General features: G+C 50.4%; 7 protein-coding genes across 7 annotated transcripts; 4 read left to right on the forward strand and 3 right to left on the reverse strand.

Annotated features, from left to right (window-relative positions):
- Nucleotides 1–466: 466 nt before the first annotated feature.
- Nucleotides 467–1,600, forward strand: K441DRAFT_426994 (uncharacterized protein; the record flags this gene model as incomplete). The annotated part of the gene is made up of 1 exon (XM_067641589.1): nt 467–1,600. A coding segment is annotated over one exon (1,134 nt), but the record flags the coding sequence as incomplete, so codon positions are not given.
- Nucleotides 1,601–2,737: 1,137 nt separating this feature from the next.
- K441DRAFT_365104 (uncharacterized protein) lies at nt 2,738–3,389 on the reverse strand. The gene has a single exon (XM_067641413.1). It carries the CDS (start codon nt 3,127–3,129, stop codon nt 2,788–2,790), a length of 342 nt encoding a protein of 113 aa, XP_067507070.1. The 5' UTR covers nt 3,130–3,389; the 3' UTR covers nt 2,738–2,787.
- Nucleotides 3,390–4,058: 669 nt separating this feature from the next.
- On the reverse strand, nt 4,059–11,623 carry K441DRAFT_694136 (calcium channel-like protein subunit Cch1; the record flags this gene model as incomplete). The annotated part of the gene is made up of 14 exons (XM_067652701.1): nt 4,059–5,148; nt 5,208–5,527; nt 5,585–6,351; nt 6,403–7,072; nt 7,124–8,069; nt 8,119–8,245; nt 8,296–8,599; nt 8,649–8,899; nt 8,964–9,133; nt 9,195–9,271; nt 9,322–9,368; nt 9,415–9,853; nt 9,914–9,941; nt 9,981–11,623. 14 exons carry the CDS (start codon nt 11,621–11,623, stop codon nt 4,518–4,520), a joined length of 6,420 nt encoding a protein of 2,139 aa, XP_067507071.1. The 3' UTR covers nt 4,059–4,517.
- Nucleotides 11,624–12,880: 1,257 nt separating this feature from the next.
- Nucleotides 12,881–15,633, forward strand: K441DRAFT_546781 (uncharacterized protein; the record flags this gene model as incomplete). The annotated part of the gene is made up of 6 exons (XM_067642884.1): nt 12,881–13,045; nt 13,125–13,222; nt 13,274–13,487; nt 13,542–14,144; nt 14,198–14,446; nt 14,494–15,633. The coding sequence occupies 6 exons, from the start codon at nt 12,881–12,883 to the stop codon at nt 15,631–15,633; spliced, it is 2,469 nt and encodes an 822-aa protein (XP_067507072.1).
- A 228-nt stretch (nt 15,634–15,861) lies between these two features.
- Nucleotides 15,862–17,202, reverse strand: K441DRAFT_546372 (alpha/beta-hydrolase; the record flags this gene model as incomplete). The annotated part of the gene is made up of 3 exons (XM_067642859.1): nt 15,862–16,019; nt 16,076–16,828; nt 16,884–17,202. The coding sequence occupies 3 exons, from the start codon at nt 17,200–17,202 to the stop codon at nt 15,862–15,864; spliced, it is 1,230 nt and encodes a 409-aa protein (XP_067507073.1).
- A 1,514-nt stretch (nt 17,203–18,716) lies between these two features.
- Nucleotides 18,717–21,195, forward strand: K441DRAFT_685269 (uncharacterized protein; the record flags this gene model as incomplete). The annotated part of the gene is made up of 7 exons (XM_067651862.1): nt 18,717–18,901; nt 19,639–19,732; nt 19,849–20,074; nt 20,117–20,623; nt 20,656–20,885; nt 20,969–21,071; nt 21,104–21,195. The coding sequence occupies 7 exons, from the start codon at nt 18,717–18,719 to the stop codon at nt 21,193–21,195; spliced, it is 1,437 nt and encodes a 478-aa protein (XP_067507074.1).
- Nucleotides 21,196–22,580: 1,385 nt separating this feature from the next.
- Nucleotides 22,581–23,505, forward strand: K441DRAFT_685270 (Cu,Zn superoxide dismutase-like protein; the record flags this gene model as incomplete). Its single annotated transcript, XM_067651863.1, has 3 exons — nt 22,581–22,824; nt 22,885–23,065; nt 23,142–23,505. 3 exons carry the CDS (start codon nt 22,581–22,583, stop codon nt 23,503–23,505), a joined length of 789 nt encoding a protein of 262 aa, XP_067507075.1.
- Nucleotides 23,506–23,525: the final 20 nt, after the last annotated feature.

The raw sequence follows: 23,525 nt of genomic DNA on the forward strand, positions 1-23,525 counted from the left end.
CCTCCATGCGACTTTTTTTCTTTTTTGCACATGGCCTACAACTGCCCGGCTTCACAATGAGCAGATAAAGCTAGACGGATCTCTAGCTTCTCTGGCTTCTCTGGCTTCTCAAACTCTCTTCTGCTTTTTCTTGAACCTTTACAAAGGCCGATCAGCACGCTGCATATTTAGGATTCAATTGATGCTCAAATGACGTCCATAATCTCACCTTTCTCACTTCCATTCACCTGTAAATGCCCTCATCTGAACTTGAGCTTGAGGTAAGCTCTATCTCTGTCTTGGCGAAGGAGTTTTTCGGCAAACTTCCTCCTCTAGCCGGACACCTAGGCAATACTGAGAGTCTCTCTGCCATCGTGTTAAACTTCGAATTTCCACCTCCTCTTAATTCATTATTTTGGTCCCAGCATATTTCTTTGGTCCGTCTTCCCTGCCGCTCTCCCTTCTGCAACCGTCAACGGCCGCCATGTCACCACCCCTCAGCGTCCTAGTCGATGGAGATCCGCAACACATTTACGCTCCGGGAGACAAGGTGACAGGGAGAGTTGTTTTTGTGGCGGAGAAACAAGAGCAGGTCAAGTCGTTGAAACTCAACTTCACTGGGGCGTGCATCACGAAAACTACCAGGCCATTCTATGTTGGCGAAAACGAAAACTATGCTGTCTCTTCGTCACGGCGAGGATATAAAGAGAAGGTTCCTCTCTTCAACCTTGAGAGAGTCCTTATGACTGGGTGCACTGCAGCGGCCAATAAGTATTCCTGGTCCTTCGAATTCCAATTCCCAGAAAACACGCAAATTCGTTGCTCAAGATGGGGCCATCGATCACATTACAACCGGGACATCCACCCTCTCCCACCTTCATTCTACACCTATACCAACGAACCTGGCGGTGAGGCCACGATCAAATACAGCGTTCAAGTCAAGCTCATTCGAGGTGGTCTCAAAGCCAACAAGAGAGCTTCCTACACCCTGCCATTCAGCAACCCCTCCAGGCGCCACCTCCACGAACCCAGAACCACATCTCACATCCTCACCACACAAACCTCCAGCTCAGCAACCACCTCTCCGTCAAAACCCACCCTAACACAAAAACTCTCCCACCTCTTCACCCGCAACTCCCCCGCCAAACCCCCGGGCACCCACTTCGTCCCGACCCTTCACACCCCCTCAGCCGTCGCCCCGGGCGAAATCATCCCCATCTCGCTCTCCCTCCAGCCCGATCACCACCACCGTCCCCCCAACCCCTCAGTCCCAACCCCAGCCACCGAACCCTGCACCCTCACCACCCTCACCATCACCCTCTCAACCCACACCCACAGCACCACCGGCCGCCTCCTCAGCCACCCGCAAGACACCCTCACGCAGCACAACACCTGCGTCTCCCGCCATTCTCTCGCGACCCCGCTCCCGCTCGACCACCCCTCCTCCCCAGTGCCGCTGGTCCGCGCCTTCCGCCTCCTCGACACCCGCGCCTGCGTCCCTAGCTTCGCGACATACACCGTCGCGCGCGCCTATACTCTTACTGTCGACATCGGGATTCTCTGGCGGGGCGAGCGGATCCGGGTGGGCGGCGCCGTGCCGCTTGAAGTCTTGCCGCGCGCGGCTGGCGTGTTGCGGGGTGGGGCCGGAGTGGGCCTGGGCCTGCGGGGTGAGGGTGAAGGTGAGGGAGAAGGAGAGGGGGAGGGGGAGCCGTTGCCGGTGTATGAGCGGGCGCCGGAGTATAGGGCGGTGGAGATTGTGGAGGTAGGGAATTTGCAGGAGGTGTTGGAGACGGTGAGGGTATAGAGGGAGAGAGAAGAGGTACTGCGGCAAGTTGGAGGGGATGGGGAGATGGCTACTGGGGAAGTGTATGGGGATGGATTTTTCAGTCGTCTAAGATGGATGTGATGAGACGCGTCCGATGGCTTCAGGAGAGTATTGCGTTTTCTTTCATTGCGGGAGTTTTTAGTTAAGACACTAGGTTTAGGGGAGAAGGGCAGGTGTTATGACGGAGTCTAGGGCGGCGTCTACGGGTACTTCTCCACGGCGTCAATGATACCCTTTTCATGAGTTCACGGAAGGCACGGCAGGATATGACAGGGCATGGCGGGGTATAACAGGGCATGGCAGGGTATGACAGGACATGGCAGGGTATGACAGGACATGACAGGGCATGACAGAGCATAGCAAGGGATTGCATGTCATACATACACAGATAGTAATCCAGCATAAAGCTTCCGAGTCATACAACATGATCAAAGCAGGACCAGCATCAAGGCAAGGGTTTATTAAATTCCTACCCCACGTTCCTCGTGTTAAAAACAACAAGAAAACCGGTTCTCTGGCTAAAATTCTTACATCGTGAAGCCGTAAGAAAAAACCGTGAAAAAGTCCCACATCCCATTCATACTCCCATAGACAAAATACCCCCAGTTCCCATTCCACGTGCCCAGCAATCCAAGACTAAAAAGTCCCACTGATTACAATACCGGTGCACCTGACTACCACCCGAACCGCATGGGGTATAAAAAAAAAACGCCGTGACAAGACCATGTCCCATAGAAAACGTAAAAAGTGCGCTGTGGGGAGAGGGGGGGGGGGGGGGGGGGGGGGGGGAAAAGGGGGGGGGGGGGGGGGGGGGGGGGGGGGGGGGGAAGATAGGGAAAGCATGCGGAGAGAGTGTGGACCAAAGCCGCAGCGGCAACAGTAGCATCAGAGCGGCCTCCCTCTCCAAAGTTTACAAAACGGCGCTACCCGTTCGCGGCCGAAAAAGGCCCACTGGCCAGAAACGCTCTCGCACACACGAGGACTCAGACGCGGCCGTCAAGCACCTCGAAGATGCCGCCCGCCACGACGCCCGCCTGAGGCCGCGGCTCCAGCATCGCGAGCTCGGCGCCGAAGCTGCGCCGCTCCTCTTCCATCTCGATGTCCAGCGAGCTGGGCTTGCGGCGTAGGAGGAGCAGAGCGCGCAGCGAGGACGACGACGAGTGGTGCGAGTCCGGAGACGAGGTGCGCGTCAGTGGCGAGGTGGTGCTGGTGGAGGATGAAGAGAGTGGCGAGTTGGAGGTGGAGCTGGGGGAGAAGGCCGTCTTGAGGCGGTGGAGAGAGGGAGTACGGAGCGGGGAGAATGACTGGAAGCGGGAAGTGTGCATGGTGACTGTGTTGGTCGGATCTTGTTGGAAGATATCGTAGTGGTACAGGTGGTCGGAATTAGTCGGACGTCCTGAGTAAACAGAAGAGTTGTGGTCGGAGTATCAGATGGATAGCAACAACAACACGGCCAAATTCCCGGTTAAAGCAAGAGGTGTGCAGGTTCCTTCCTTTTTCTAATGCGGGGGAGTGAGTGGAAAGCGATCAGGCCCAGCTGTCCGCGAGGAAGAATATAAAACAACGAGTGTGACAGCGAACGGACGCTGATATGGATCAACCCAGCAACAGCGGCAACGGACGGAACTTCTCAGAAGTCGGGAGTTGTTTTCCTTGGCAAAGCAAAAAAGGATCCAGGAGTGTTCGAAGCAAGAACAGAAAGAGAAGAGAAAACTTCAAGAGGGAGAGAGAGGGCGGAGAATAATATGGAGTCTGCAAAGGAAGCTAGGCCCCACGGGACGAAAATAGGCACTTTTGGTTGCAGGAGTGCAATTCCAGCAGAAACAAAGGTAATCAGACCCTTATATGAGGCGGCGTGAAGGACGAGGCATTCCCGTGGGCCCTAGAATAATCACACGGCCACATGCCTTGCCTTTGCTTGGGGAGATGGCTGTGTCAAAGGGATGCAGCAAAGTCGCAGCAAGTTGCAGCAGGTTGGTAGTCAGTCTGGCATCTGACAAAATGAGTACGTCAAACCCCCGTCAAACCCCCGTTAGCAGCGCGGCCTTTTGGTGGCTCTGGTCCCGCGATGGCGTGTTTGGACGTTTGCAACGACGCGGCAGCCGGTTTCTGAGGTGCTGCGTGTCGTGTGTGCTCCACTCCCAGGGGCCGCCAACCGTTTTGCCCACTCCCCCGGCCGCGGCCAAGGCGTCAGATTTAATGTGAGACGTTTCACCATTCGCATACGGAACCTTGGGAGAGCCCCCGATACACGCGCAACACGAACCTTCGGCCTCGAGCGTTTTTACGCACAGAAAAGCCCACCCGGCTTACGTAAAAATACACGTTCTAGGTCTACAGCTATGAGTAATTTGAAAGTAATCTACCGCTGCAACGCCGTCGCTATGCACCGCTCAGCACTGAAGCACTGAAGACCCACCGTGCCGTCCAAGCCTCCAATGCGTGCAGTGTGCTGTGTTGTACATGCCCGTGAAGAAAGGAAATAAAATACACTCATACGCCCCGACCTTTTCCCTCATGGCCCTAATGCCCCACGTCAGACACCAATGTGACCAATACAGATGCACGGTCTCCTTTCTGAGGCCCGCCCTAGTAGCCCTTGCTCCTGCATACCTCTCATTAATCCACCTCCTCCTACGTAGATCATCACAGGGTCACAAGCATCAGCAGTAAAGCATGATCCGACAAAGGAAAAGAAGACTGTCTGCCGGCACTACCGTCCAGGCGGTCGTCGCAGCGTGAAACTCCTTCTAATGCTCTCCCCCCAGGCAGAGTTATCAAGCACCTCCAAAACGTCTTGTGCACTAACACTGCTGTTCGCTCTGCTGCGCGCTCCTGCAGCTCCCGGATCTGCTTCGAGAGGGCTTGGCGGTCTGCCGAGCGCACTCGCGAACTGCCAATCTCTGCTTCCATCTGCGGGAACAACGTATGGGGAAGTTTGTGGAGTGGTCCCTCTTGTCGGGGACTGATTTGGCGTTATCTGAATCGAATTTGCCCGGCTGCGGAGTGCCATTTCCGGGGGAGGCGATGATGTTCTTGCGTCGTTCCCCGTAGCACGCCATTCGTTGTCGAGCGGCGACAAGTCAATAGGAGATAGAAGTGGGCTAACGTCAGGAGCATTCGCCCGATCCCGGTCTGCGTTGGTGATATCCTCATCATCCACAAAGATCTCGGGAACCGTGAATTGAGGCACTGCCGTCATGNGTCCCGAACTCTTGTGATCCATAGCCCGGCGGAATATGCGCGCCCAGTACAATGTGTCGAAGAAGCCCACAACGACGTTTCGCCGGACAGCTTCATCGACACGCTGCAGGCGTGCTCGACGCCGCAGGAATTCTTCCAGCCTGACAGAAAGTTCGTTAGCCGGGTTCTATAACTGCCAGATGCGGGATTGTGTTCATACCTCAAGCTCTTGTTGTCATTAATGACTTTGTAATGAGCGAGGATCATCAGAAGCGCGTTGAATGCGATGCCCTTATCGGGATCGCTTGAGACCAGGACCTCTTCGTAGAAAATGTTCATGCGTGCCCTTCTCCGCCGAATCTCTGCAATAGGCAATTCGGCTAATCGTCTATTCAGTTTAGCCAGGTCAATTTCGGGCGCAGGCTCGTGTCCTTCGACTGGAAGCTCCGAGTGTCTTCTAGAAACACTGCAATCCTCAATAAGTCTTCCAACAGTAAAGTCACCGTCGTAGATTCTCATCTCAAACACGCCAGAGAGTTCCTAGGCAAACCGTCAGCTCGCTTGCACTCACTTGCTTTGGATATCCACAGAACTTACGCCTAAGAGTCTGGGAAAGGCTTCTTTCGATATGAACCCGGTACCGTTAGGGTCGAACTCAGCCCATGCTTGTTTAAATCGACGAATCTCTTCTCTGCTGATGACGGATAATCCACTGCTCCTTTGATACACGTAACTGAAGCTCTCATAGATGAGCGAGACGAACAAGTTGACGAAGATATACATGCTCAGGATGTTCCAGGATATGAACAGAGCTCGTGCCCATTCCGGGCTTCCGCAATCGCCGTCAAAGTATCTTTCGCCTACGACACAGTATGGCGGTGCTACTGAAGCAAAGTCTTCCATGATCTGATTCCAACCTTCTCCGGTGCTGGTACGGAAAAGGAGAATGAGAGCCTTCGGGACGTCCCTGAAGTTGAGGTTTCCCGTTTCGTTGGCGCCAAATCTCGTAAGGCCAAATGTTTGCGTGAGAGCTATAGCGTAGACGAGGAAAAGAACAAACCAGGCTGCGAGTAAGTTCATGATGGAGGTTAGACTTGCCGCCGCAGTCTTGAACAACTGGTCCAGCTGATTGTTTCGGGGTATGAGGAGGAGCGCGATGGATACGAGACACAACTTGTGAAGTTGCATATACACCCTCTCTTGGAAATTCGAGAATAGCAGTATTGTCGTGATGAACGTCCCAGAGACTGCGAATACCGAATACACGTCCCAGGAGCTCTTCCGAAACCTGTGCCATGTCAAGCCAATGATACGAATAATTACATTAGCAATATAGAGCAATGTGAAGGCGAGGAAAATGAAGTCTAAAGCAGTTAGTTCAAGTACGGAATAATGACAAGGAGTATAAACAATACCTCTTGCACGATCCCACCAGAAAACGCCCGGATAATACTCCGTACACAGAAGAATGACATGCATGATCAAAATGAACGTGATGAACCGTTGCCAGCGGCCAGTCTTTCGTACTGCTCGTCGGTAGCACCACTCTTCCCAAGTCTCTCTCTTTTTACTTGAGGACGGCCTTTTCGAGGGTGAAATTTGCCGAAGTAGCTTTCTCAGCTCGAGCCAGGAGCGCTGATCTGTTGTGAGGAAGGCCACCCCTGTTTGCTCGGTGTAGTTCCGCATGAAAACGGAGACAAATAGCGTCAACACAAAAACCGCGCCAAGCAAGTTGAAGACGACGAAGAAAATAGCATTCCCTTGAGAAGCAAAAGGTCGAGGTTGGGTGTCGACACCTGTGATTTCCTCCGCAGCCCACATGACATCAATCCAGCCTTCCTGAGATACAATTTGAAAGAGGATGAATAGAGAATCACCAAAATTGTCAAAGTCGAAGTAGGAATTTGATGCTTGACGCGGTGCGAGTACGTTCCAATTATACGGTGTACTATTATACTCATTCACACAGTCGGTAAGGTTGAATATTCCAGACCCAGAATCGTTGCAAGACTGCATCTGGCCATAGAACAGGTTCAATCCGTATAGAGCGAATGGAATTAAGAGGCTCAAAGAGACGAACGCAGCCTTAAACTAGATCAGCTAGTGTTGAAGCATTAAATCTATCAAACAACTTACCGAGAGAACTTTCCAGCCACCTTGGACAATGACAGAGTGAAAATGATCCCGAGCGCTATCACTGACATTTAGCAACCTTAGAGCTCTCAGCGCTTTGAAAGCACCAACGGTCCGGGTAATTTGGCCTTCATTGTACAGAGACGTTGCAACGTTGATCCAGAGGGTAATAAGCACGACCCCGTCGATGAAACCCCACGAACCTCGAAAGTACGCATTGGGGGTCCAGAAAAATCCGTCTGCAATCACCTTAATAATCGCCTCAACCGAAAATAGGATGGCAAAGCCCATGTCAGTAAAGACAAACCAGTTTCTGACGCTGAACTGATGCGTCTCAAAGTAATCTTTCTGATAGAGAGGGGTTGTAACGCAAGCCAAAAGGACCATTGCAATGATAGCAGCGTAGATGAACGCGGAGAACGCGTACCATACAGGAACAGAGGGTGCGACGCCTTCGATGCGGTCTCCACCACGGCCAGGGCCGACGATACGTTGACAGAACCGTCGAATCGGGTTATCAGGCTTAAATACGAAGAAGGAAACGTTATAGCTGGGGTGCTTGCGCAAATAATCTCTCTGCGCCTTTTTCCGTCGTTCTGTAGCGGTCACGACTTCCTTAGCCATCTGTCTCGGATCGAGGTCCTCATAAGCCCGCGAAAACTCCAGTGGTGAATAGAATGGGTTTGGCTCTCGATGGCTTATGCTGCGCACAAGCCGTGCCCATAGCGAAGCTAACAGACCAGTCCCGACAATTGTAGGGGTACGATTAAGAGTCGGTTGAGGTTCCTCAAGGTGTGGACTAGTAACTGACTCTCCAGGTTCGTCCAAGAAGTCCCTTACAACCGCATCTTTTAACAACATTTCTGCTGCTGCGGAACCAAAGTCCAATGGGTCCTTGCGCCGTCCCGTGGTATGTCCGATTTTGAAAATCGTGGAAAGTGATAGGTTACTATATTTATGAGCCTCGTATAGATGAGATAGCACTGGGTAGCGCTTACCCATAAGAAGACCCTCCGCCTTGCTCCCTTTTTTGAAGAAAGGCTTTGACCTGTTGAAGGCGCTTTTCATCTTCTGAAACGTCGAAATTTTCCTGGATTACAGCAATAAACATGTTCAAGACAATGACTATGCTGTATCAGCTAAAGCAGGATGTGGGAGACGTTTGATACACTTACAATTTGCAAGAATGAACCATAAAATGCAGAAAGCAGCTCCAATCCAGGCAGTATTGAAGCCAACTTCATAATTAGTAACGTTATACAGAATAGTGGTCCAATTCTCGCTGGAGAGAATCTGATACATTCCAAGAAAAGAGTTATAAATGGTGAAAAATGTGACCTGAATGGGGTTTTGATTGGAATCCTCAGCGGGGATTTCTCCTCGGAATATCTGAGCAGCAAAAATAGCTGCTAGGAATGTGAGGAGAAACACAAAGAGGATCAGGTTAAGTAGACCGCTGACGTTACCCAACACTATCATCTATATAACGTTAGTTATGTTAATCTAAATATGAAAGTTGGAGACATACGATAAGTTCGCGGGTTAATGGCACAGCCAAAACCACACGATAGATTCGTAGAATTTGAAATATTGTTAGCCACGCATATGGCCGCCCACCCCCCGAGTGTTTAATTTCCGGAATCTGGATGACGGCAGTGATTATAGCAAGACCAAGGTCAACCATATTACATTTTCCACTGAAGAAGTGTCGCCAGTCCACAATAAAACGTATAATAATCTCCATGAGCAGTATAAGTGTGACTCCGGTTTCAGAAACATCTAAACAACAATCAGTCGTCAGCATTAAATCGCAGTGCTGATGAGAGGATGGGTTAGATTATACCAATAAATGTCCGCCGGGATGGGCTCATTGTGGCACTTCGCAATGACTGACAGACTAAACCATATGAAATTACTAATATCCAGAACCAGGATGTTGCCTCATAGAGGGTCTTTAGATTGCTGCTGCGACGGTTGCGTTTGGTATCCAAGCTTTCTTCAACAACCATCTCACTAAACCGCTGTTAATGTTGCCTCGAAGTCAAATACCAAAATATAATTTATTCAAACACACCTATCTTCACCAGTGAAAGCACTTGCTTTACTCTCTTCCCTGATGACTTGAAAAGAGGATGTGATGACGGCAATGAGCTAGAATTATTAGCAACCTTTTTGGGAAATGAGACCCTTTTGAGTATTACCAAGTTGATTAACCACAAACTCATAATAACAATCCCAGCAGCAAAAACTATTAACGTTAACAGAAGGCCGGAAAAAAGAGTGTGAGATCTTACATAAAGCTCCTACAAGATAATCACTATCCGCGACCTTGTAGAGTAAATCAGTGTACGTATTGGATGACATGACTACAAAGACGAGTTCTAGAGACTGGAAAATGTTATCGAAGCTTTGGGTACCGTTGAATGGATTTTTGCCTTCAATACACATTGAACCTTGTGGACACAGGAAGCCTTTGTGAGCGGTCCCATTCTGATTGTGGATCGTACGATATGGCATCGGCTGCCCGGTGACATTGTCTAAATAACCACCACAAAATTGGTTATCGTTGGTGTAGTTCTGCTGCCCCGCGGGATCAATCCATACGCAATTGCGCCTAAGACTTGACTTGAAGCTTTGGACACCAATGATAGCGAAGAGAAGCCAGAAAAAGCTGATCAAGAAGGCAACGTTCACTAGGAGTGGAGTAGCCTTCTTGAGACTTCGTAAGATCACCTATACATATCAAATTAGCGACCGATGTGTAAGATAGAGGGATTGAAAATCAGTACTTACCGATGTGCCACTTGTAAGGCCGAGGAGCCTGAGAATCCGCAGACAGCTGAGCATTCGAAAAACATACAAGTGGTTACTAGATTCAACTCCAAATACCCCAATGATGAAAGCAATCCAAAAAGATACTACAGCCAAGAAGTCCAACCTGTTGAACGAATGGCGCAGGTATGCTCTGTGTGCTAGTCTAATGCGTTGCTGTTGTCGGGAGTGGCCAGGTTGTTCGGATCCATCTGGCCCGGACGTGAAAGAACGGAGAATGGACGGTTGTTGAGGACCGAAAGTAGAAGCGGTACGCTTGAGAGAAGGTTGTCGCTGTGGCGCAAAAAGAGCTCGACCTTTACTTAAAACTGCCTCTTTTAGACCGATCTGGCGATTAATTGTGCTGTATTCCACTGGGTTGATAATGAAGCCGGAAACTATAACCCTTACTACAATCTCGGCCGTATAAATCACGAAAAGTCCTAGGAGACAGTAGTCAATCCAAGACGTCCCCCAGCGTTTTGATCTACCCTGAATGAACACGTCCCGACTGGAATCCACTGCCAAGAGAACGGTTTGAATGACGATGAGAACAAGCAAGAAGGGTTCTGTGACAGGGTGGACCAATAAATCACAAAATTTCAGTCTCAGTTTATTGTCTGGAGGGAAGATTCCGAGGGTGTTTCCACGCAGAGGATTTGGTTGTGGTTGCCAATTAGTAGCAGCATGTCTCCTCCCGACGGGTGACGGTGGTTTTTCTATGGGGGATTCAGCAGATGATGTACCATCATGGAGATATTCTGGCATCGCCGGGAATGAAGGGGGTTCCTCAAGCCTTGCCTGTTTCAGCCAAGACTTTCTTCGAATCGTTCTTTCTGCAGGGTCAGATTCATTACTGATATTTACAACACGTTGAGATATATTGCGCATAATCGTTCCCGCCCTATGGAGTGGAGATTCGGCGGACGATGGGGAAAGCGACCTTTTGCGGGATCCAGATCTTCCAAGGCCACCAGAACTACGCATTCCAGCTTCAGCATTATGCAGATCATCACCTAATCTTGATGCTGGAGAGGCCGCGTCTGGCGTGAGGAACCGAACGCTTTGAAAGCTTGACCTATCTCGTGGCGCATTTGGTGTAGAGGGATTCACTCCACTTATAGGTTGAAGATGTCTTTCATCCGTTAAACGCGCAGTGTCTTCGTAAACCGGGGAAAAGTAACCTTGCTCTTCAGATTCCTGTCCTGGAAGATAAGGGTCGCTGTCGTTGTGTACCAGCAAAGGTGGAGGATTATTCCTGCTTGTAGATGGGGGTGTCTGAGCAGTTGGAGATTGTGATGGTTCTCCTTGAAAGCTAAGTCCTGCAAAACCGATTGCGGCTTGAAAGGCACTCGCATCCTCCACAGGCGAATAAGTTGCATCTTCACGATGCGTAGTGCTTCCCCGGCCCGTTGCAAGGGAGGTATCCAGATGTGGACGGGAGACAACCCGCGTTGGGCTTGGAGACCCCTCTGCTATGGGCGCATATTGTGTATTCCAGTGCCCTCTTAAAGGTATAGACTCTCGATTCCTGAGTAGGTTCCGGCCTCTATCGCTCAGTGTCCTGCGGTGCTGTGCTGTGCCACCCTGTCTCTGGTCATCATCTTCGTCCGGCGGTCGATTTAGGTTTTGTAGAGGTATCGACGGGGGTGTCGTTATATTTCTTCGATCGTACCGATCAGGGGAGGCCATTGGAACTGCCGGCGCTCCAGTGCTGCGAGCAGATCTTCATCAGGGCGCAAAGTTTAGCTCATCAGGGATCGCGATGGGAGATTCTGAAGGGGTTCAGCTGCGACACCAAACAAACATAAGCGCAAATGCTGTTTCAACTGCGCTGGTGTATTAGAGCTCAGTGCGGGTTCCGGCGGGCGTCCAAGGTGCGTGAAAAAGGTGTCTGTTCGTGATTTTCTTGTTTAATCCTGTAGAGCTGATATGCGCGTCCCACTAGGTCGTGTACGCTATGCCGTCAGGACTGGCGTCTTGGCTTTCAGGGACTTGAGAAGCTTCGCCCGTTATTTTTAGCACCAGGATGACAATGCAAGTGGAGATCATTACGAGCCATTCTTCACAACTACGTAAATACTCAGGTCACAATTATGCGCTCTTTAGGACGTGTAGTGTCAACGTCGGCTGTCTCAAGCGTGGGGTTCAGTAAATGCACGGAGCTTTCCTGAAATCTTTTACAACGACCACAGCCATACTATCGAAGCTGTCGTAGGGATCTATAGCAAAGTACAATGATCCATCCTTTTGAATTACACAGATCCTTACGCATTGTCGTTCATCTTCATCAAATAATACACCCTTTCCAAGCTATCCTCAGTGCTTTTCAGCGTCTCAGAAGAGGCTGCGATGATAGAGAGCTAAGCAAACGCGCTCATCTATCTCTCGGACCGAACAGACTCATACCACAATCTAGAATCTTTATAATATTTAAGATAATTAGCTTACCGATCCTTCAACATGTTATCAGAACCTAAATGCAACTATGTAGATGAGGCCTGAGTAACTCGGAGTACAGGGTGACCGTAAAATAGTGCTGTGATGATTTTGATATATACTGTTATCTCCCAGCACTAGAGAAACAGCACCTAAAAGAGTGCTCAGCAATGGAATACTAAGCAGATACTGTGAAGTGTTCAGCTCCGGAGTGCTTCGCTAGTCTGGCCGGAGAGCGACCTCCAGATTTGGGTCGATTGGCGAACAGAAAATCCGGGTTTGGCAGTCCCTTTGAATACAGACGCGAGATTCTCACATGTTCATTCACTACGACGAAAAATCTCTCCGCTTCACCCATCCAAGGCCCAAATTATACCATTTCATCTAGAGGCTTCTTTTTGTGTCCCTTCATCCTACACTTGGAATCGCTCCCTCAACCCCTCCACCCTTCCTTCAAGCCCTAATTAAGCTCCCCCTTCACGCGTCGCCTCAGGGCACGCTCCCGCGAAAATGGTTTCTAGAAAGCGGGCTCGAGAAGAGATGGAGGCGGAAGAACCTGCAAAAGAGCCTAGCACGTTGGACAAGCTCCGGAACATGTGGGAGTTCGCTAGTCTCATGCAGTACATATTCATGTTCGGCAAGGTTGTCAAGATTGATGAGGATCTAGATATCGAGGTACCTCAGCGCCCTGCTTGGATGTCCACAACCGCTATAGCCGATACGAACGGTGGATTTAATGCTAATGATTTCACAGGAGCTAGAGTCGGAGTGTCTGAAGCCCCAGCCCTCGGAGAAGTTATCACAGATTGGGTTGGCGCTGCTCAAGTTTGTATCATCACATAAAGGCCTGACGTGAGTAGATGTTGTCTGCTCCTATGAGCTTCTTCAACTGATGTACGCTAGTCCAGAAATCTTCGACGAATACACGCGCCGGCAATACGTGGCCAAAGCACCCCAGCACAACCCTTTCGGCATCGATGAAACTCCAAACAAGTTCGATGAGTTTGACATCTTTACCAAGATCCGCGTACTACAGCAACTGTCCACATGGACCTTTCACAATCCCGATCGTATTCGGGAGAGGATGGTAGAGACTGATTCTGAACAGACAAATTGGGTAAGACGGCTATGATTCTTACTTTACAGACTCAGGCTCATTCTGCCACTACAGCGCATGGAAGCTTTTGGCTGGGACTCCCAAGATCGAACCTATTTCGTGTTTGATGACGATCGACTGTACCGAAGAACCGATCCTCCCCTTCTCCCATCCCCCTCAAAAGCGAAGTCCAAAGCGAGGCCTAAGAAGGGTAAAGCCAGACGAAGAAACAAGTGGGGGAAGTTATCGACACCGACCCCCGATAGCCCCGGCGATGATGAAGAGGATATCACTGTTGAACATGAAGAAGCCCAAGACGACGGCCTAGAAGGTATGAAATGGGAGTGCTTGTGTATCACCATGGAAGAGTACCAGGCTTTTCTGGATACCATTCGCCGTAGCAAGGATCCTAATGAAAAAGCTATGTTCCAGCGGCTTGAGAAGGACGTCATTCCGATCATTGCCGGCAAAGTCGAAGAGCAGCTACGCAAAGCAGCCCGTAGACAGAAGGAGCTTGAGGTCCTCCAAAAACTTGCCACGGCCAAACGCTCCAGTAGAATCTCAGCCAAGATGGAGAAGCAGAAAGAAGTTGAGGAAGCTGCCGAGGCTGAACGAAAGAGGCAAGCTAACCTCACCATGGCCAAAAAGGAGCAGGAGAGGCAACGGAAGATGCAAGAAGTGAGTATTCCTGAGTTCTTTTTCCATTTGCCGAAATTGACACCCTGATCTAGGCTCGTGAGTCTCGCATGATGACAAGAGAACAACGCTTGAAAGAGCGGGAAGTGAAGCGGATACTTCACGAGGAGGAGCTGAAAAGGCTGGAAGAGGACAGTAAAAAGCTCGACCAGAATGAGGCCCGCTTGTCTGAACGTCACCTGAAAGCCGAGATGCAGAGGCGCCAGCAGGAACTTGAAAGGCTCGCAGAGGAAGAAGACTGGGTTTTCGACTGTTCGGTCTGTGGACTTCATGGCGAGAATCTGGTAATACTCATCCAATGACCTTTATTTGGAGTACTAACGTTAGGTAGGACGACGGTTCACATAGCATTGCGTGTGAAAAATGCAATGTGTGGCAGCACAGCAAATGCCACGGTATCACAGTCGCAGAAGCTGAGAGAGAGGACTTCCATTTCCTATGCAAGGACTGCAAGCAGCGCATTGAGGAATCAAAGATGCCCAAGCTTCCACCTCTCAAGCTCCGCCTTAATTCGTCTGCCTCACCAAACTCTGGAGAAACAGAAAGATTCCACCACGTGGAAGTTGACCATACGAATGGCGGTGCCCTGTCAGCCCCGAAGTTCGCCCCACGACAATTGGATTCAGTTCAAATTCCTGTCCCACCCCGGGCCCCTTATCAATCCCCACGACCTGCCTTACCGCTGATGAACGGTCCTAGCTTTTCGCCTCGTGGTCAAGCTTTAGGTCCTCCGGGCATTCAAAGATCTGAAGCTGCGTATGGCCTGCATCAAAACGGACTTAATGGGACGCCTCCAATATTACAAGCACGGCCCTATTCATCGAGCCAGCCAAGCGGATCGCCTACGGCAAATGGCGTCGCCGCCTCGTCTCCTCCACAATGGCAGATCCCTCAAGGTACAAGTCCTTATGGGTATAATAAGAATCCCATATCCTATCCTCAATTCAACGGAGGTCCCTACACAGCTACAAATCCACCCCCGCGCGGCGTCTTGCACGATCCGTTCGCCAATTCCTTCAACCATCAACGACCTCCGTCCGCAAGTCCTAGCATTGGAGTCCCATCTCCTGTGAAGCGGGCCCTGTCAATGTCACCTCAAACTAACAGTCGTCCAAATTCTTTCATGTTCGCCGCTAGTCCGAACTCCTCTTTTCCTCCTAGTTCCGCACAACGCCCGTCGTACTCGCCGACCAAGCAGAGCTCCCCCTCTATTCAAAGATCCCCTGTCCCTATATCTCCCATCGCTGGACCTGCCTCGCCAGCTCAGATCCTCCCCGCTGCGGCATCCGGAATTTCTCCTGAGAAACACGACGGTACCAGGCCAGTATCTAGCCATAGCATTTCTGAGACTCCAGTCCTACCGCCAATCAAGTCTTTGTCGCCAAGTGCTAATCCTCAGATCATGCGTCCACCAAGCAAGAAAATGACCCCGGAGAGACCTCAGACTAATGGTTCTGGCGGAACTTACTAGAGTATCTTAGGCTTCTTGGCATTTTTGGTGTTCACATTGGGCTATTAACGAAAGGTTCTTGGGTGCATAGGAATGGTCCATGACTGCTAGGATATTGATGTTGTATTATAGGTTGGATGTACGGTATGAATCGAGTTCTCTAGCGCCATAACATACAACAAATGCATTTTCTCAAACTATCCGCTTTACCTGTACACTGCTGCCATGAGACTACCTCAAAATGCAAAGCTAGTTGGCTTCATCGTACCCAGTCTTTCCTTTTACGATACCATAGCAAGGACCCTTCTTCTTGAACATATTCTGCAGATCTGACGCAATCACTCTCGGATTCTCCCACGCGGCGAAGTGGCCTCCACTTTTGTTTTCGCTCTCGTATACAACGGGTCCTAAATTACTCTCAGTCCATGGTTACTGACAATCAAGGCTTTTGTCAAAATCTTACCCAACGTCCTTGCCCACGTCCTCGGCACCACGGACAGCTCCCTCGGGAAAAACGCCATTCCCAACTTGACGCTCGGAATCCATTCTGTCACCCTCTCCCTACTTGGTAGCTTCGGCGTCGCATTATGCGTGGCCTCGTAGTAGATGCGAACGTGCGCGGCGGGCCCCGCGGTCGAGAACCAGTAGATACTGACCCAGGTGAGGATCTCGTCGTCGGTCCAAGGGTAAGCATCGGTCCAGTCGTGCAGCTTCTCGTAGATCCAGGCGAGCAGCGCGACGGGGCTGTCAGCGAAAGCATATGCTAACGTCTGCGGTTTCGTCGACTGCAGCAGCCGGTAGCCAGAGCCTTCCTGCATGAACCAGTCGCTGCGCACCACCCCGGCCTTCTCGGCGGCCGTGTACGGCGTCAATGAGTGCTGGATGGCTAGCGCAGGATGTTTGGACAGCGTCGGCGGCTTTGCCCGGATGAAATTGATGTGTGAGGCTAGGCAGTGTTGTGGGTAGAGCAGCCCCATGGCACGTGTGATGTAGAAGCCCCAGTCGCCACCTTGGGTCACGTATTGAGGGTATCCGAGGTCGAGCATCAGTTTGTGGCATACTTCGGCGTACTGCGAGAGTGCGAAGCCGGGCTGGGTGATGCGCTGGCTAAAGCCGAAGTTGGGGAGGGAGGGCGCAATAACGTGGAAGGCCGGGGTAGTGTCAGAGCCTTTAAGGAGAGGGAGCAGTTTGGTAACCTCAATGAAGGAGCCAGGCCCTATATGCATTAGTATGTCTATTCGTGATGTTAGAGGAAGCAGGTGATTCCATACAGCCATGGCAGAAGAGAAGCGGAATTGCGTTTTTATTTGAGCTGGTTTGGTGGACGAAATGAATATCAATGTCACCAAAATTATCAATTGAGAGTTTCTTCCTGAAATTTGGCAATGCATTTATTTTCTCCTCTTGTATTTTCCAATTAAATCCATTTTTCCAGTATTCCGTGAGTCTTTTCACGTCGGCTAAAGGAGAGCCATAGGGCCATTGGTCTTCGGCGTCCAGTTCATCTGGGAAGACTGTTAGCTCAAGCCTTGCTTTCAGCTTTTCAATCGCATCGTCTGGCACCGAAACTGTGTAAGGTGTTGCAGCCATTGTCGAAGACTCCGAATCGTAATGAGAACGAAGGTGTTTCGATGCGTCTTTTGCAGCTCCCGATGACATTTGAACCCCTCACCACGCCCTTGAGTAACGCTTGACATCATGGATTTCCAAGCCCCTGGGAGTTAATTGATTCGTAAGCGGGTTCCCCTCTTTTTCTGTCCAAGACAGCGAGCTTCGCATTGCTACCTGCCATGGCCGTTTGTGACTCAACGTTAGACGAGGTAAGTCGGAATAAGCTCGTCGGCTTACGGCTTGCAGCTTGCAGCTTGATTTATGCAGGCGGGCATCGCTTGAATAAGAAACTCCCAACCAAGCCAAGGCTAGAAACTCATGGGGAAAAGCACCTGGGCTCATTCTAATATGAAAACACCAAACGCAGGGCGTATCTGGTGTTTCGAGGATGTGGTCAACGAGCCGAAGGGCACTGTGGCATTCGTCTCCATGAAATTCACAACCATCTCTGTTACGTATGAATCCCATCCACTCTGCTAGGACATGTAAACCTTCAGGTCGCTGTCTCCATTGGAAAATTTTGCGTAGACGCAGTAAGTGTATGACGTTGCAGTCAAATATCAATATTTTGAGGGCACCCCCTTTCTTTACAGTCCGTTATCTATCTGTGCTTAGCGGCGCTGCTCTGAGATTATTCGATGACCCGGCTGAAGGTGTTCCCGGCGGCAGCACTGCGGAAGCTGTCCATAAGCTAGGTCATTACTCACATCCCTTTTCGTCAGAATTTCTCGTCAATGCCCCGATCACCTCGGCAGATCCTTTCTTCTTCAATACCTCATTCGTTATTTAGAGCATATCTCTCAAAACTCGTGTTGCAGATCGTCGACAGCTCCTCAGCCATCCAAGCCAACAGTGCTTACTAGCTTCTCACATGGCTGCCAGCCCTTCCATGCAGTTTCTCCTAAAACTCACGCTAAATATCGTGAATAGCATACGTGAACAAGATTCCCATGGCTCTCCGTCTCCACCTTGCTATCTCCACTTCAGTAAGAACACCTGCGTGCGCATCTTGTGGAATTGGAGAATAGCTTGACCACTGGGTTGGGGAGGAACTCCTTACTATGCCTGACCATAAAACCCCAGCGGGCCTGCTCAGTGTGGAAGTGCCCCCCGCAAATTCTTGTCAAGATGTATTGCCTAGCTATCATCCTTGCTGCGATAGGTCTCTTTGCCTGGCAGCTTTGCCGCTCCTACGCCAATCAGCCCAGAAGAGAGGGGCCTTCTTGATTCAGTGGGAAGCCTTGCCAATGGCGTCGTTTCCGGGGTCGTCTCCGAGGTCGTCGCCGACGCTACGGATGCTGCTGCAATCTTTGCGGCCATTTTGAGTGAGGTTGAAGCTGTCGTTCCAACTGCAACACCCACTAGTATATCAGGTAACAAATAGACGACGATGAGTCAATTTAAGATTAAGTGATGTGGTCTCTAGCTCCTATTCGGTTGCTGCGAACGTATTCTCTGCTACGCCTACTAATCTTTTCGACAATGTAGTAGAAATGATTGAGAATGGCCTTGCCCCGGGTGATCTTGCAGACATTGCCAGCGTATATCCTACAGGATATAGCTCCGAGACTAATGTCAACCTTGCTGCTCCTGACGAGACAATATACCCGAAGAAGTCCCCAAGTGATGCTCCATACTCCTTAACCGAAGCTCAACTCAGAGAAGTGATTTATATTCCGTGAGCAGCTGCACTTCTAGAATATAAATCTCGTTATACTAATAATGTGCGACTAGATCCACATTTACGTACGGCCAGAAGCCGCCTGCCATCTTGGTACCTAAGATTGGGTCCAAGGGTGGCTAAACATACGGTGCGAACTATATAAAATTACTCACGGGAACATCCTATACCGATCCAGTGTGGCTGAAAATTCCTAGGTTTCTGCTTGTCAATGCGCAAGTCAATGCGGTGAGTAGGTACCATTTATTCTTTAAAGCTCTCTCTTAATCCAATTACGCCTGTATTAATTTATTAATCATACTTCGTAGGAGTATGTGGCCTACGCTATCAATTTTATTTCTGCGGTTTCCAAGAATGCCAACGTCAGCATAATAGCATGGTCTCAAGGAAACTTCGACACCCAATGGGCTCTCAAATACTGGTCGTCATTTCAACGACTTCATCAACATAGCCGCAGATTTACACGGTACGGTCCTGGCCTACATCACCTGTCCCGAATTCTAACACTCCCTTATCTACCTGCCGTCATTCAACAGGAGTACAACTCTAACTTCATTGCCAGTCTTCGCTCCGATGGCAGAGACTCAGCTTATGTGCCCGCAACAAGCATCTATAGCGGAACCGGGGACGAAATCGTAGAACCTTAGCAAGGTACAGGGGCTTCGGCATATACTAAGGACGCTCCGGGTATAGGCGTATCAAACAACGAGCTTCAAACAATATGTAACGGCCAGCCAGCAGGCGGCTTGTGACGATATCACGCTACTTGCATCTGCGAATGAGGCGTATGTGGGATTGAGAAAGGAGAGCGCTATCCACGGCGAGTTTGTCTTGAGGTATGGAGCAGTCTATCAGGCTATGCTCTCAGGATGTAATGATAGTGAACCTCTTATCCGCACTAAAATTGCAGTGATTCAGCTGACCGACAACATGGCTAATTTAAGCTTTTAGATCAAGCTAACCTCGATTGCACAGTCTCTGTCCTCGCAGAGAAACCGCCCATAGATCAACTCTCCATCATCCAACTCGAGACGACGGCCCATACATTGCCGGGTCTCATTCACGCCGTTGTTCGGCCTGACCTGCATCCCGGCACAAAATTCCCTATCGGTGCAGTATTCGTGTCGAAAGGATGGATACATCCGTCGTTGATAGGAGGAGATATAGGTTGTGGGATGGCATGATACATGACAAAACTGTCTAGGAACCAAGTGGATGGCGAAAAGGGCAAAAAGGTTACTGAGAAGCTCAGAGGTTTAGAGGGTCCATGGCGGCAACAGTCAGACCGCGAAGAGTGGCTCACAGATGGGGAGGGATGCTCCTCGGCGGGCAACGAGTGGGATGGCAGTCTAGGAACAATTGGCGCTAGAAACCACTTTGCAGAAATTCAAGTTGTTGAATCCTCGTCCGTGACGAGCGTTGACGGACTTAGTCTCCACGATAATGAGGTGGTATTATTGGTTCATTCCGGTTCAAGAGGTTATGGTGGATACGTACTCAAAAAATACACTTCGGAGTCTCACGTGAGCCTGGAAGATTACATGAAGGAGCATGATAAAACTTGCCGGTGGGTAAACTTCAACCGGGATCTAATTTCACCACGGTTTCTCTCTTGCCTCGAACCTGGGGAAGAAGCATGGGAAATAGGCCGCAATCCGCCCATTGAGGAAGACCTTGACCATAAAATCATCGACCAAGTTAGGGCAAAGATACAGGAACGTAAGTCGTTGACATTTGGCATAACAACGTAGAGCGAATAAAGTGGCCTCCAGGACCACCTCCATCTATAACAGCAGAATCAAGCCTAGAGGAAAAGACATTATCACTTTCGCTCGACGTAAATCGCGGAACGCCACGGCAAGATTATGCTTATGTTCATCGCAAAGGTGCCGCGCCAACCTACAACCCCAGCACTGGCCTTCCCCTGTCAACACTTCCGCTTCCTGGTTCGCGCGGAACTCCCACGATCATCCTCCGGCCAGTCTTTTCCGAGGCCACATCTTGGGGTTTCAAGAATGCCCCTCACTCGCCCATGGGGCCGGGCGGAGCATGTCCCGGGCAAAGGCGCTCTCATCACTCAGTCAAAAATACAAAAGCCCGGATGTGCTGCTCCAGCCCAACTCCGCTTCTCAATATCATGGAGGATCGAACGGAGAGGATGTTCATGGTGGAACGTGGGTGGTATGCGATGAGAAGCAGCGTGCGATGACCTTGTACGTGAAGGCGTGGCTGAGGTGATTGGCTGGTGTAGAGCGAGGGTCGACTACGAGGTTAGGAACGACCTACGATGAGCTGCCGGATATTGTGGGGTGCATGTTCCCCTCGCCGCTTGGTGTTGGGAATTAATTGCATTCCCATGCAGATTGTAACAAGGGATAGAACCCTGTCTTGATACCATGGGTGTTTTTAACACCACCCATAGCAGGTAAGTTTGGACAAATTTTATTTACCTTTTCTCTGGGAATGGGTGCAATTGGTGTTGAGAATCGATCCTCTGGTGGCGTTAAGAGGCCGGGTACCAGCCTCCTCAATATTGTATTATATAGCTACTAGCCTTTCCGATGAATTAAGTCATGCATTACTTACAACAATTGGTATCTGTTAGACTGATGACTGGTCTGATGGAAAAGATATATATGATGCTCTATGAGGAAGAATCTAAGGGGCTGGATCGCCCGAGAATGGCCCGTGTGGTGTCACGTGACACGCCGCCGAGCTCAAGGAGACTGCCCAAGTACCCCCCCCTACCAACAGTATCCATGTCCTTCAATACGCTATTGATATTGATGTGCGTCATTTAATGTGACCAGCCATGTCACCTCCCGTGCCGTCACGTTGCTCATTTCTTTTCCGGACACGTTTTCTCTGCGATTTCCCAGCGCGTATGTTGTGGACACTCAAGCGACCGAATTGAGATTCTGGATTGCTCAGCCCTGCTGGAAGCGCGACGTTTCCAATACAACGGGGCAAAAATGGAACTGATTCCCAAGCTAGTAGCGCCATGCAAAGCTTGAATTCCGTTACACGAACACATGGGGTTGCTATTGGAGATTCCCCTGCATAAAACGGTTTCAAAACGAGCACACAAATGTCAATGCTGAAGCTTAGCTGTGAGACACCATGTGAACAAACAACACTCTGGGGGACAATCCCTTGAAACATTCCCATTACCTATCTTGCACTTTCCGACCTCCTTAATCCGGCTCCGCTATCGCCTTTGTCCAGGAATTTTACTATGGAATCATCCACTTTCACCCGGCCTGCTGGATGATGGCGTGTAGATGAGGCCGTTGCACTTAGTCCGTACCGCCACTGTGCCACCAGTGAATGCCCTGCCTTCCATTTATTGCTCCTGCCTCCTCGTGAGCGTGTATGCTGTCTCTCTCACAAGACACTCTCTTTTACCTGACACATTTCCCAATTCCCGTCGGCTCTCATTTTTCTCATTTGCCGCCCACACCCAATTCATTCCTGTCTCTGCTCTTGAAAAATCGGCAGCCTTAGTGAGTCAAATTGAGCTACTCACATTGCTCAACTCGCCATTGCATCATCTAAATTCCGATTTACAAAGCTTCGCTCGTCTGCTCTTCCAACTCTCTTTCCACTTCACCCTACAGACCACTTGTTCAAGCCCACATCACCAGCATCCAGCCGTAAATACTATCTCCCGTTCACCATGCGCTCTTCCGCAGTCCTCTCTGTTCTGTCGACTCTCGCACTTGTCAGCGCACAAACAGGCAAGCTCGGCGATGCCCCGGTCGTGACAAACAATCCCATCGGCGCCAGCTACTACGCGACGCTCCCGAATAAAGAAAGCGAATCTGTTCGCGGTACCGTCTATGTTGTCTCATCACCTACTGGCAAAGGCGTCGACTTCGACATTACCCTCAGCGGACTTCCTGCTGAAGGTGGTCCCTTTTGTACGTCAAATCCTATCCTCTTAACACATTCTGCTCTTGAGCTGACAGTATTCTTCCCAGTATACCACATTCACACTGCTCCAGTTCCCCCTGATGGCAATTGCACGGGCACACTCGCCCACCTAGACCCGTATGTGCGCGGTGAAGACCCACCTTGCGACCCGACTCAAAAGCAAACGTGTCAAGTGGGCGATTTGAGCGGGAAATATGGCAAGATCAACGGCACCACATTCTCCGCCGCGTAAGTCCAAATCCTCTCGTTCAATCCTCAGCACCACCTCAACCATCGAACCGACTAACCCGGCTTTCGTGAACAGCTACACAGACCTCTACGCCTCGCTCGTCATCGGTACCGGTGCCTACTTCGGCAATCGTAGTGTTGTCGTCCACTACGCCAACAAGACACGCATCACCTGCGCCAACTTCACCACCATAGCCACCGGTTATGAAACGCCCGTCCCTAACCCAGGCCCCTCTGGTGTCCCCGTGCCCCCCAGCAATGCCACTCTGGCAACGGCTTCAGGTATCGCAACTGGCCCTACCAGCAGCGGCGCTAGCGGCTCAGCAACAGCTACCCCACCCTCGCCATCCCTCCCGATGGCGACGACCAATGCGGCAGCCGCAGGACTGTGGGTCAGCTCTGGAGCTATGTTAGCCGGGTTGGTGGCAATGGTTTTGTAGGTACCTGCAGTAACTTTTCA

The sequence above is a fragment of the Cenococcum geophilum genome (genome assembly GCF_001692895.1).
Source record: "Cenococcum geophilum 1.58 unplaced genomic scaffold K441scaffold_9, whole genome shotgun sequence".
Taxonomy (NCBI): Eukaryota; Fungi; Ascomycota; class Dothideomycetes; order Gloniales; family Gloniaceae; genus Cenococcum; species Cenococcum geophilum.

What these genes read in the sequence shown, in the direction of transcription:
- K441DRAFT_365104 (XM_067641413.1), bottom strand. Translation starts at nt 3,129, where the DNA reads ATGCACACTTCCCGCTTCCAGTCATTCTCCCCGCTCCGTACTCCCTCT.